General features: G+C 38.8%; 1 protein-coding gene across 9 annotated transcripts in view; it reads right to left on the bottom strand.

The window, feature by feature from the left end:
* Positions 1-3,948, bottom strand: part of DDX4 (DEAD-box helicase 4) — a 66,604-nt gene extending 62,656 nt beyond the window's left edge. For 3 of the 9 annotated variants that reach the window (XM_086361763.1, XM_086361766.1, XM_086361771.1), the window contains exons 1-2: positions 3,602-3,924; positions 2,482-2,558 (exon numbers count right to left, since the gene is read on the bottom strand). In XM_086361763.1, coding sequence (XP_086217889.1) covers positions 2,482-2,553 — 72 coding nt within the window. In that variant the 5' untranslated portion in view covers positions 2,554-2,558; positions 3,602-3,924. Of the gene's footprint in view, positions 1-2,481; positions 2,633-3,434 lie in introns of all 9 variants that reach the window. The other 6 variants (XM_086361767.1, XM_086361770.1, XM_086361765.1 and 3 more) reach the window with 4 other exon arrangements.
* Positions 3,949-13,721: the final 9,773 nt, after the last annotated feature.

The raw sequence follows: 13,721 nt of genomic DNA, 5'->3' as shown, positions 1-13,721 counted from the left end.
TACTTTTACAGTCATCACGCTCATCCATTTCATCTCTCATCCCAAAAAGTGTGCACACAATGTGCAAATGCCTAACCATTTCTGGACTACTGTAACTGCTAGATTACCAAATATTTCTCAACCTCACATTTTTTTATTATTCTATCCCCGCATGGTACATTCACTTCAAAAACTAGCATTGGGAAGTTCTAAAATCTACCAGAAGAGCAACCTGTTAGTTCAAAATTATGTAAGTTTGTGTTAATACTAAATCTCCTTAGAAGGATCCTTAGAAGCACTCAGAAAAGGCTTATCACATAATAAGAACCTCCTGCATAGCACAGGGAATTCTATTCAATACTTTTTAAAGACCTATATTAAGAATACAAAATAAAAAATGAATATATGTGTATGTATAACTGACCTATTTTGCTGTACAGCAGAAACACAACATTGTAAATCAAATATACTCCCAATTTTTTAAATTAAGAAAAGGCTGATCACAGATATTATTACCAATCCAAGATGATGTCACAGCCAATACAAATTGAACAAAAGGGAAACCCAGTCACTTCTTGAAACAGAAACCCAATTAGACCAACCAATCAAATGGTGCCTTTAAAAGAAAACAGGCTGAAGAAAAGACCTCAGATTTCTCCTACATAAAAATGTCATATGTTCATTAGCTTCTACACAGCTTATTCAACGAAGACAAGCAAACAAAGCCATCATGTTCCTTCAAGTCAAGTAGGTCAAATTACTAACTGCACATCTAGCATCAGATGTTAAGTTTGTGGACAAATGTAAAAAATTTACTACAAATTGGCCCCACACAGATATGTACTAGGAATCGTAAGGTAGAAATATTAACATAATTAATATTCAATCAGTATGACCAATATCAAGAAACAAAGTATGTTACTGAATAGCACAAAGACTCCCAAAAGGTAAATCTGGAAGCCTGACAGTTGACCATCCTCAATTTCAGACACCCTTTGCAATAACCATGCACAACATGCTACAGTGCAGTATACCATTTGAATAATACTTAGTTAAGACAAAATCTCAGAGTAAGAAAAAGTAAAAATTAGACAAGTCCAAACGGTACTTTGGTACAAATGGAAGAACATCTGTACTTGTGAGTTAAACTGTGTTATTAGAACAAATCTACCAAGAACCTGGGAAAAAAAAGAACCATAAAAAATTATTTGACCAAGTAATTCAATTTTTGAAAAAAATACTCCCAAATAATAAACTGTAGATATTCATGACAATACTACAGTGCAAAGATAACACTTTAATTTCTACCAACAGAAAATTAATTATGTTATGGTAGTTCTAGTCCATTAAATACTATATAACCATAAGAAATTATTTTTAGGAAGTTAGTAATACGGGATAGCTAGTGCTGAAGAGTGAAAAAGCTGAAATCAAAAATTACTATAATGTACAATCATTACAATCCATATAAAAATGTGTTTGGGAAATACAGTAGAAAATTTACTAAAACCTCAACAGAGCATTTGTGCTAGTGAGCGAGACTGTTAGGTAATGTTTCACCTCTTTTGGTCTTACAGTATTTTTATGATATTGTAACATAAAGAAGACTATAAAAAGATACAAAAAAAATGTTATTTCTAAAACAAGTCCCAAAGCAAGAAACATTATAAATTCAGATTAACATTTTAGGTATTTTAATCTAAACTTTATATGCAAACAGACCAAATTCAAGACAGACAAAGAATTAAATTTTATGTTTTGGGGTAAATTAAGAATTTCTATAAGATATCACTTGAAATAGAAAGTGTCAGAACCGACTAACATAAATACAAACTGGAAATCCTAAAAGGAAAACAATTTGACCTTTGGAGACATTTTCAAGTAGATAAAATTTATGTAAAAGCAATCCATTAAATATACTGTTTTCCAAAGTAGACTCTGTTCATCATCTTAAAGTCAAAACTAAATTCCAAAAACCCACTCCATAACCCCCTCACCTAAATTACAGTGTAACTTTTCAAAAGCTATTGAGGAAAAAGATCTGCAGATTTGTACATCTGAAGATCAAACTGATGTTACCATCTGAACCAGCCTAATGTTTTCAACTTGAGACCCCTGCTTGTATAAAACCAATTTTCAGAATTCAAATTGCCACCCAAAAACGAATTGTATTTTTCCATTTTCTATACAACTATATCTGAGACATTCAACCACATTAACACAAGCTTGCTTTCACCCACAATAAGTTCTAAATCACTGAGATTTAAATTAAGTTGCTAATAATATTATACCCGTTTTAGGTTTTAATTATTACATTACGTCAGACTGTTTTCTTCTATTTGAGGCTTAGCATGCTTCATCATTCCCTATAAGACAGTTAATAACAATCAGGTGGAGAAGCACAGCATGCTTCTCACCACAGATGAACTTTCTCACCACAGAGATTTTCAACTTTGATAAAATCTGTAGCATTCAATAACTACAAACTTTAAATTTTATTACCTTCTCAAATACAGGAACATAGGAAGATATATGAGGTTTGATTATTTCTGCTTCCCAATCTTCATCTCCCATGGTGGCTTCCAGTTCAGTTTTTATAAAAATACAAACATGCACATTTAGGCTCAGTCAGAATCAGAGATCACAGTTGTACCTTTAAAAGCATAAACCATCTTTTCACACATATACCTCCAAACTACACAATTAACTGTTGATCCTCCCCAGAAGTTTTTGCAAAAAGAGCAATTAAAGTTTTGTTTCTTACCGAGAGAGACCATTTATATTCATCCTTTTGGCTCAGACGGTAAAGAATCCGCCTGCAATGTGGGAGACCTGGATTCGATCCCTGGGTTGGGAGGATCCCCTAGAGAAGGGAATGGCTACCCACTCCAGTATTCTGGCCTGGAGAATTCCACGGACTGTATAGTCCATGGGGTCGCAAAGAGTCGGACACTACTGAGCACTTCCAATTTTTTACCTTAAAAAATTAGTTGAACCACTTATCTAATCACTCTAGCAATCACCATGTTCCGGTGAAGTGTAGGCTTTTCCCCAAAATCTGTTGACAGAATTTATTTTCTCACCGAAGGGTTCCCAGTACGTCTTACTGAATGTTAAGAGGGAGGGGAAATTTTTCAGACACTACTCAAGGTTTCTCCCTTCAAAACTGGGTACGACATTTCGCGTGGGGTTTATTTAGTTTCTTTGGCGGGGAGGGGGAGATTGACCAGGGATCAAGGCCTTGAAGTTTGGCAGGGAAGGAAGGGGTGATTAGGTGGCCCAAATGTCTCCAACAAACAACTAGTTTCGCGAAAGAAAGTGTATACACGAATAGTTCTACAACCATCCGTGTTCTGAGAGTCTTGTTCTCTGAACACGGATGGTGTAGCACCAGGTGGTCAAAAATGCTCCTTCGCCTTTCCTGCAGGCCTCAACTCCAGACTTCGGACACGCACCGTGCTACTGGACTCTCCGGCAGGAAGCAGAAAAGACCCCAAAGGACAGCTTCAAACCCCTACCCACCCCAACGGTTCTTCACTTGGCCCGAAGTCCAGCTACTACTAGGAAGCCCAGAGCGTTGGGATGACTCCTGTACTGGGAAAAGAGCCGGCGGCCTACTCACCTCTCCGCGGCTTGCTCTCCCGGGGTCCTCACAGGCGCTGACGCGGCTTAAACGGCTGCACGTGCAGGACGCAGACTGCGTCTGGTGCGCTTATCCAACAACAAATGGCACCAGGCGACGAGCTCCATCAGCCAATCAGCGTCAGGCAGCCATGTCGTCCCGCCCCCATCTCCCGCCTCTCCTACCCTACGCGTTCGCGTTCGAGGCCGCTGTCGGCTGACCCATTACGTTCCGGACGGAGTGGCCCGTTAGGCCTGGGGGTACAAGGTTGATCGTGGGTCACTTTCTCTGGATGCTTGTGCGGGGTCCTCAATCTGGAGAGGCTATAGAATTTTCCTATGTAAGCACTGCAAGTCAAAGTTTAAAATAGAAGAGGAATTAAAACGTCCTCCTACCTACCTCTTTAAGTTTTCTCTCCTTTTTTTGCCTACTGCAGTCCCTGGCAGTTGGCCTCTATTTCTGAGGCGCTTGCTTCACATCCAGGGGGTTCCCAGGTACCTCAAAGTATGGCTGAGGCCGGGGGTGGTGGTGTATTTCTTTTTCTTCCCAGACCGAAGTTATGAGACTGTCACGCTGATACCTAGGAGGCTGTGAAGACAGTAACTTGTCTTAAAGAGCTAGAGGTCGAATTCTTTGGGCACCCTCTGATCCGGAAAGGAAAAATAAATTGTGCTGGTGAAGGTCGTTCATTAGATTTGTGACCCACCTGTTTATAGCCCTACTTACTGGCCAAACCTAAGGGTGTCCGAAGGTAGTTCAGACTTACACTCATCAACCAGTTAGTGTTCTGGCCCACAAAAAGTCAGAGAAATCTTTCCATATTTTCCTATCCTTCCAAAAGGCATAACAACACACCACTGGAAAAATGCCATTTTTATTTTTGGCTTTATATTCATCATTTTCCATGCTCTGAATCTTTTAATAAATTCCTGAATAGTTCAGAAATGTAAGTCCCAACACAGTCTGACACTCAGGCATAGAGGCTGAAGTACTTTATGGAACACTTTACACTTTCCAGCTCTAGAACCATCATTATTGGTCTCTTTAATTAAAAATACTTATTTTCTTTGAATCCTTAAAAAGTATTTATTTGGTTAGCATCAAACTTTGTCAGACTATTATCAAGGTGAATTTAAAAGATTACATTTAACAAAAGTGAAACCAGAATATTTTTTATAATTTTTATTTTTTCATTTTAAAAATTTCTATTTAAAAAATTTTTACATCGTACTCTTGAGGCATCTTATACTTTCAACTGTATATGTATGGGGGAGAGCTACCAACACTCTTTCTGATGCTCTGAATTTGTACACAGGGTCCTCTGATGTATTTTTACTCACTTTGAATTGAATGTTCTTTCGAAAATTTTTATGTTGTAGGAAAATATGTATTAAGTGAAAATAAAATATGAAATTGTGTAGATAGAATGATAACCAACTAGCTTTTTTATTTTAGGAATGGAAAGCTTGGAAATATTTTCTAAAATGAGCATATTTTTTTAAAACACTTGGCAAACATTCTCCGCTATTAACTCTAGAAGAAATTTTTGTGCTTTCAGGTATTGCAATGAAATAGTTCTTTATGAAACAATATAATCCTTGAGAGCTCCTAGTTAAGAAAAAGTGCATTCTGATGAGAACTAAAGTTCAGTATTGAGTAAAGGATAAACAATGGATAAAAATCATGCAATTCAAAACTTGAACATAAACAGTGAAAAAAAGACAAGCACGGTTTAGTAAACACTTGCTCCTTAATGGGTGTCCCAAGAAAATCAAGCCAGTATAAATATATTCTATTTTCTTGTTCTCACTAACAGATCCTAAGTTACTGGTGGTAATAAATCACAATGTATGGAAAAGGCAGAGATTCATTCATAAGTTAAAGAGGCTTTAAATGAGCACCTACTGTATGCCAGGTATTATGCTAAATGTTCCAGGTAAAATTAGCTTCTCAAGCAACATTCTAGTGACAAGAATGGCAATGACCAATGAAATTTAAACCTTAACATTCTTATCTCAAAAGATTCCCTGGAAAGCTTATGTAATGTTTCTCCAAATTCCCTAAATCCCCTATAATAAGGTAGGGCAAGAGTTTCCTCAAAGCTGTCTCTCAGTTTGGAATCAATGTAGTTAGTTCAAAGTACTGCATATAAATATGACTGATATAGATTTTATGTTCTTAGCATTCTCTCCACATTATTCAAGTTATGATTTTTTAATTGATGTGTACTGTGCCTTGCGCCATGTCAAGTCTATTAAAAATTCTTTTAATCTACCAGTAGTACATGGGGCTTCTCTGGTGGTTCAGTGGTAAAGAACCTGCTTGCCAATGCAGGAGACGTGGGTTCAATCCCTGGGTCCAAAGACTTTCTGGAGAAAGAAATGACAACCCACTCCAGTACTGTTGCCTGGGAAATCCCATGGACAGAGGAGCCTGGTGGGCTACAGTCTATGGGGTCACTAAAGACTCAGACACGATTTACTGACTGAACAACAAACAGTACAAAAATGGGTCACCTCATGTGGGGGAGAATTAGATGTTCATCTTTAAGTATTATAAATATTTGAGAATCTTTTATTATGTACATAACCATACAATAGGCTAAAAAGAATTAAATACTGCAGATTGGAGCCCTATAAATCAACACAAAAACGAGGTGGAGTGGGTTATAATGTCTCAGACAGGTAGCACATCTTGTACTAGTGAAACTTCTAAGGAGGAAAGCAACTTGGACAGGGGTTTTCAGCATACCAAGCAAGGTTCAGAGAGGCCAAAATATCTGTATTTTTCAAGTAATGGCTAAGGCAGTGTTTATGAATGTGTGGTACTCATACCACTGATTTTAGGCAACTCATAGACAATTTCCATTTTGATAGTCATTTTAGTGTTTTTATTTAATATCTTAGTATATATTAGACACATTCAGTGCACATGTTGATAATGAACTCTGTTCGAGGAGCTTCGAGGTAACAAGCACCCTCTTATATCACTGTTGGGGATGTTCCATGCCCTAAACCTTGAGGGAAGGGAATTTGACAACATCTAGCAAAATCACATGTGTATTTACCCTTGGATCCTGTAATCCTACTTCTAGAATTTATCTCAAAGATACACTAACAAAAATATAAAAGGACAAATCTGATGTTCAGTTGCTCAATTGTGTCCAACTCTGCAACCCCATGGACTGCTGCACGCCAGGCTTCCCTGTCCTTCACCATCTCCTGGAGCTTGCTCAAACTCATGTCCATTGAATCAATGATGCCATCCAACCATCACATCTTCTGTCATCTCCTTCTCCTCTTGCCTTCCATCTTTCCCAGCATCAGGGTTTTTTCTAATGAGTCAGCTCTTCATGTCAAATAGCCAAAGTATTGGCCCCTCAGTTCAGCATCAGTCCTTCTAATGAATATGCAGGATCGATTTCATTTAGGATTGACTGGTTTGATCTCCTTGAAGCCCAAGGGACTCTCAAAAGTCTTCTCCAAAACCACAATTCAAAAGCATGAATTCTTTGGCATTCAGCTTCTTTATGGTCCAACTCTCACATCCATACATGACTACTGGAAAAACCATAGCTTTGACTAGATGGACCTTTGTCAGCAAAGTAATGTGTCTGCTTTTTAATACACTGTCTAGGTTTGTCATGGAGAAGGCAATGGCAACCCACTCTAGTACTCTTGCCTGGAAAACCCCATGGACGGAGGAGCCTGGTAGGCTGTAGTCCATGGGGTCGCTAAGAGTCGGACACGACTCAGCGACTTCACTTTCACTTTTCACTTTCATGCATTGGAGAAGGAAATGGCAACCCACTCCAGTGTTCTTGTCTGGAGAATCCCAGGGACGGGGGAGCCTGGTGGGCTTCCATCTATGGGGTCTCACAGAGTTGGACACAACTGAAGCGACTTAGCAGCAGCAGCAGCAGCAGATTTGTCATAACTTTTATTTCAAGGAGCAAGCATCTTTTAATTTCATGGCTTCATTCACCATCTTAGGTGATCTTGGAGCCCCCCAAAATAAAGTCTGTCACTGTTTCCACAAAGTTATTAACTGCAAAACTAAAAGTTAACCAGAAATAAGTCAAAAATCCCTCAATAGCAGACTGAAACATCCACCTATGTAGTTGAAGGGGCAGAAAAATTTTCCCTTCTTCCTTTGTAGGCTTTTTGGCTGGCCCAATAATTAAACTGACATTAAACAAAAGGAGAAAAACAACTTTAATTTCATACATACAGGAGTCACACAAAAATATGAGACTCAAAGAAGTGACCAGGGGTTTTCTTGATGGCTCAGTATCAATATAATGTCCTTCCAGTGCATATCCAGGGCTTATTAACTTTAGGATTGACTGGTTTGATCTCTGCAGTCCAAGGGACTCTCATAGTCTCCTCTAGCACCACAATTTGAAAGCATCAATTCTTCGGTGCTCAGCTTTCTTTATGGTCCAACTCTCATATCCCTACAAGATTACTGGAAAAACCATAGTTTTTTACTATATGGACCTTTGTTGGCAAACTGATGTCTCTGCTTTTTTTAATATGCTATCTAGGTTGGTCACAGCTTTTCTTCCAAGGAGCAAATGTCTTTTGATTTCATGGCTGCAGCCACTGTCTGCAGTGATTTTGGAGCCAAAGAAAAAATCTGGCACTAATTCCATTTTTTCCCCATCTATTTGCCATGAAGTGATGGGAACAGATGCTGTGATCTTTGTTTTTTGAATGTTGCATCTTAAGCCAGCCTTCTCACTCTCTTCTTTCACCCTCCTCAAGAAGTTCTTTAGTTCCTCTTCACTTTTTGCTATTAGAACGGTACAATTTTCGTATCTGAGGTTGTTGATATTTCTCCAGGCAATCTTGGTTCCAGTTTATGAGTCATCCAACCTGGCATTTCGCATGATGTACTCTGCACAGAAGTTAAATAAGCAGGATGACAATATACATCCTTGACATTGACATACTTGATTTTGAACCAGTCTTTTGTTCCATGTCCAGTTCTAACTGTTGCTTCTTGTCCTGCATACAGGTTTCTTAGGAGACAGGTAAGGTGGTCTGGTATTCCCATCTCTTTAAGAAGAGGGTGGGATGATTTGGGAGAATGGCATTGAAACATGTATAATATAAGAAACGAATTGCCAGTCCAGGTTCGATGCAGGATACAGGATGCTTGGGGCTGGTGCACTGGGATGACCCAGAGGGATGGTATGGGGAGGGAGGTGGGAGGGGGCTTCAGGATTGGGAACACGTGTACACTCATGGTGGATTCATGTTGATGTATGGCAAAAACCAATACAATATTGTAAAGTAATTAGCCTCCAATTAAAATAAATAAATTTAAATTAAAAAAAAGAAAAATGGAAGCATTGTAAAATCAGAAAATTATGATTACATATTGCTGCTGCTACTGCTGCTAAGTCGCTTCAGTCGTGTCCGACTCTGTGCGACCCCATGGACTGCAGCCTACCAGGCTTCTCCGTCCGTGGGATTCTCCAGGCAAGAACACTGGAGTGGGTTGCCATTTCCTTCTCCAATGCATGAAGGTGGAAAGTGAAAATGAAGTTGCTCAGTCGTGTCTGACTCTTAGCGACCCCATGGACTGCAGCCTACCAGGCTCCTCCATCCGTGGGATTTTCCAGGCAACAGTACTGGAGTGGGGTACCATTGCCTTCTCCCTGATTACATATTACTGATGCTATAAAATAAAAATAAAGATGTTCTAAAAAAGATTTAAATGAAAAAAAAAAAACAATTTTCCAGTTTGTTGTGATCTACAAAGTCAAAGGCTTTAGTGGAGTCAAGTATGTTAGGTCAAGTATGCTGGCTTATATCTAAAGAGATATATCTGCTTGTATTTTTTTTAATGGAAGGACAAGCCAAAAATTATAAAATGACTAAGAGAGAATAGGTTGAGAAGAAGAATGTCAGACTTCTCTGAATGAGTGGATTTGATTGTGAAACCATGTGATTGTTATACAAAATTATAAAACTAAATCAAATCAAAATTTAAAAAGGTAATCTTTAAAGTTAATGCAAAAAAACAAATGCACTTAAATAAATGTGTATTTAGTTAGTGGCTTAACCACACAGAAATGTATTTCAAATGCTTTAAAATATAGTAATTTGACCATATGTCCCTAGTGAGATATATCATAAGGCAAAAAATATTGCATAAAATCCACCAATTCTGTAGTCATATTGTCAGTAATAAACTGGTACATAATTAAGTTACTATTGTTTAAGAAGTAAGATTTTTCAGTGTGAGAGAAAAGAAATTGAAAAAGAAAAGCAGAGGTTAAGAAATAACCCTATACTCTTAAATTTGAACTAGAAGTATCAGTATGAACTCATGATATATTATCTCCTTAAAAAAATAAAAAATTTACAACACAAAGACTTCCGTACTCTGCCCACTGAAAAAACTTAGCAACTATGACAAACCCATCAGCAGTACACATGCTAACACATAGACTAATGTTGACTTGAAACAAAAACACTGCTAAATATTTCTCCAGCAAAGATTTGTTTATTCAGGATCAGAAGAGAACTGCATTTTGGGGTCGGCAGCCATCCCAAACCACATGCAAGTCCTGGCGTGGCAAAGGAAGGAGAACACTTTTATAGAGAGGAGAAAGGCTTGTCAAAGTACCTGCCCAATAAGATGGGTTCCTCAGAGCTCTAGAGGAGTTCCCCAGATAGGGATAACCACTTCTAAAAAGACTTTAGCCACAGAAGAGGTAGTCTGTCTTCAAGGAAAGTCTTCAGTCCAGTGCACAAACATACATATCACGACTAAAACAAACAGCTCATGGCTTTTCACTGAGTCCTTGTCAGGAAAGGAGTCTTTCCTCTTCCTGTTGGGTTCTATTATCATTACAGGTTACGAGAGCTCCCCCTTCTGGTCTCCCAACTCTATTTAACTGAGGTTTCTGTTCATTAATTTTTTACATCTTCCCCTTTTGATCAGGATTTTTCTCTGAAAGCATTGCTGATCAAGAGTCAGGGTTTCTAGTTCTAACAGCTTTTTGTCCCTCAGTGTCACAAAGGACCATTACTGGGCATAGTGTCTCACATTAGATTGGAAACCCATTAATGTCACATTTGAGTAACAAGGAGGGGAAGGAGGGAAGACTGTCAAGCACTTTTTATCTAAAGTCCTGTTATCAAAATCATAGACATCGGAGATCTTCTGAAGCATTATGCCATCATCAAAGGTTTGGCAACAAACTTCCAACAGGCCTGGTCTACATATCTAGGGAAAGTTGTCTCATCAGATGTCATCTGCTTCAGTTCTGGAAAATCTTCACTTTCATGTCACCAGACGATGTGCAGTTTCAGTCAGGGTTTGGTGCTTTCTTTAGGTGTAGCTCAGGAATCCAAGAGTCTATTCTTTGGAGTCTGGAGGCACAAGGGTTGTTTGGAGTATTCAATAAAGGGCTTTCCAACAAGACTGAAGAGAGTTCTTCTGGATGTATCGTTTCTAATAGATGAAATCTCCAAGTTGCAAGTTGTGACACTTAAGGTCTTTGTCCCCCAAGGGTGCCATTTGAAAAGACTGATCTACCAAAACATGGTTATTTTTAATAGAAGCCATTACGCACTTGCAATACTGGAGTTCCTTTCCTTTTATCAGTTGTGGATCAAAAGAAGCAGGAGCCAAGTTCATTGGATATACTGTGACTATCTTTAAGAGTTTATAAATTCCAAAAGGAATGGATGTGAGATTTAGATGCCGAGGTCCAGCCCCGGCTGATCCGGGGTATTCGAAAGAGAGACGGCTTCAGCAACTATTTATTTATTTATTTATCAAAGATATAAAGAGTAATAGAATGAGGATAGCTCAGTAGGAAAATTCAGTGGAGAAAAGAAGCTGAGTAGCTTGGTTTACGCGGAAAATCAATATAACCCGTGACACCAGGTTAGCTCTGACCACGGAGGCCTCAGGCGCCCTCTCGAATAGCGGAAGGTGCCCCACCTTAGACACCTTCTCGAGTGGGTCTTAGATGCCCAGGCAAATAAATGGTTGCAGAGGATATCCACGCTCCAGATGGAGACTCAGCTGGAAGTTAAGGGGGAGAATGACATGGGGAGACCAAGCGTTGGTGAGCAAGGCCCGTAGCTTTATTTTCAACAGGGGCTTATATACCCTAAGTTACACATAGAGGATAATAGGGGATGCAAAATCAGCAGTCTTTGATCCTTATAAAAAACCAGGGTTTCTTTCCTACAAATTTATCGAATACAAATGGTTTAGGTGATTTACATCATCTTCTGGCCAGAAGGCTTATTAACATTTTATGACTCTTGACAAAGACTTATCAACCGTAAGACTTATTTTCTCTAAGAGTAATTATTTTAAGGTTTGGCACCATCTTCTGAAGATAAAATTGCATTCCTATAGGGCGGATGTGTAATGGGTTTACAACAAAGGAAAGAATTTATTACCTTAAGGGTCTAAAGTTACTAACACCAAGGCCACTACTTATTTTTTCTACATACCAACTATTAATTAATACATATTCAAGGATACAATTCAGGGGATGTGGAAACTTGGCAGCAAGCGTTGGTTCATCAATGAAATCTTTTACTAGTTTTATTCTGACAGTTTCTAATTCTCTGAGAGGCTCTAAGCTATTTGAATATCTTAAGCTTCCTTTGCCTCTCAAGGCTGGGAGACTGTAAACAATTGTATGCATAGCTGTAGGAGTCTGGGTAAACTTGTCAGGTGAGTTAGAGAGCCATCTGAGGGGTTTGGATTTAAACACTCCTAGTTGCCCAGGAACTTTATTAATTGGAGCTGTAAGTTAACTCTTTGTCAGAGAGAACGAGATGGTGGTAGGGGACAGCCCCCAGTAAAGTCAGAGGTGAGAGCACAAAGCAATAAAATAGGCAGACTCTGGTTTTTTGGGGGTAGATGCTCGAGAATATATGGGGGGACTCCTGAGGCTCGATCCCGCCTTTGCGTATGCCGAGCCTCCTTCCTCATGACCTTTGTCACGAGTGGAATGTCTCTTGCTGGCTCCCGGCATTTAGAGGAATCATAGCAAGGCTTTAGGCCTCTCTGAATTTTGCCAATTGAATCTAAACAACACCCTTTGTGCGTTAGACTAAACCAGAGGACTAAGGATGGTAACTACAGTGAAAGTGATAGAAAGCCAGCCAAACAGCACAGACTTGTCAAAGCACCTGGCCAGTAAGATGGGCTCCTCATAGTTCTAGAAGACTTCCCCAGGTAGGGGTGATCTTTTTCAAAAGGACTTTAACCACAGAAGAAGTAGTAGTCTGTCTTCAAAGAAAGGCTTCATTCAGTCCAGTGTGAAAACATATAGACCATATCTAAAACATACATATATGCATTAAATGGAGGAACTTGTATGAAATCCACTTGCCAGACCTCAAATGGTCCACAATGCAGTTTAAATTGTCCAGGATGCAATACAAACCAGCTTCCCAGATTTGTACTTTGGACAAGTGAGACAAGTGAGGTAGGCATTTTTTGCAGCCTTGTTAATGTATTGATTCATGAAGGCTATTATTTTGTCAGTATACTAATTGTTTAATTCATATATAGTAGTGAAGAGTGGGAATTCTAGAGTCTTCAGCAGGCTGGATTATTATTTGGTCCAAAACACAGTTTTTAAAAAACCAACACTTAAAATTTTACTTCCACTGGAATAAGGAAGCCATGTTGTTTCCACATTCTGAAATCATGAACTACTTCAAAACCATGTCTACTAACGATATAAACATTGGCAGTTTTGTCCTTGCCTAAAGTACAAGTCCATGTAAGAGCATATAATTTAGTGTATTGGGCTGAAGTAGTCATGGATAAAGATGCTGCCTCAACAGCATCAAAAAGAGTTGTTATAGCATACCCAACACAATATTTTCCATTGTCACCTTTCAAATAAGAACCATCAGTGAATCATGAGAAAGAAATATTACACAGTGGAATTTCCTTTAGATCATTATAAGAATTCAGGAGGTGATCCATCAGCATTAAGCAGTCATGAGGTACTTGATGAGTGACAGAGGGAGGAGAAATAATCAGGGTAAGGTTATTACAAGGTAAAAGAGTTATGTGAAGGACAGTTAACCAAAGTACTTCACTGGAGTTGAGGCAGCTGTCT

Source organism: Bos grunniens, chromosome 20 (assembly GCF_055505025.1).
Source record: "Bos grunniens cultivar Pamir isolate PY7600 chromosome 20, Bosgru_T2T1.0, whole genome shotgun sequence".
Lineage (NCBI taxonomy): Eukaryota > Metazoa > Chordata > Mammalia > Artiodactyla > Bovidae > Bos > Bos grunniens.
This window is presented reverse-complemented; position numbering and strand designations above follow the sequence as displayed.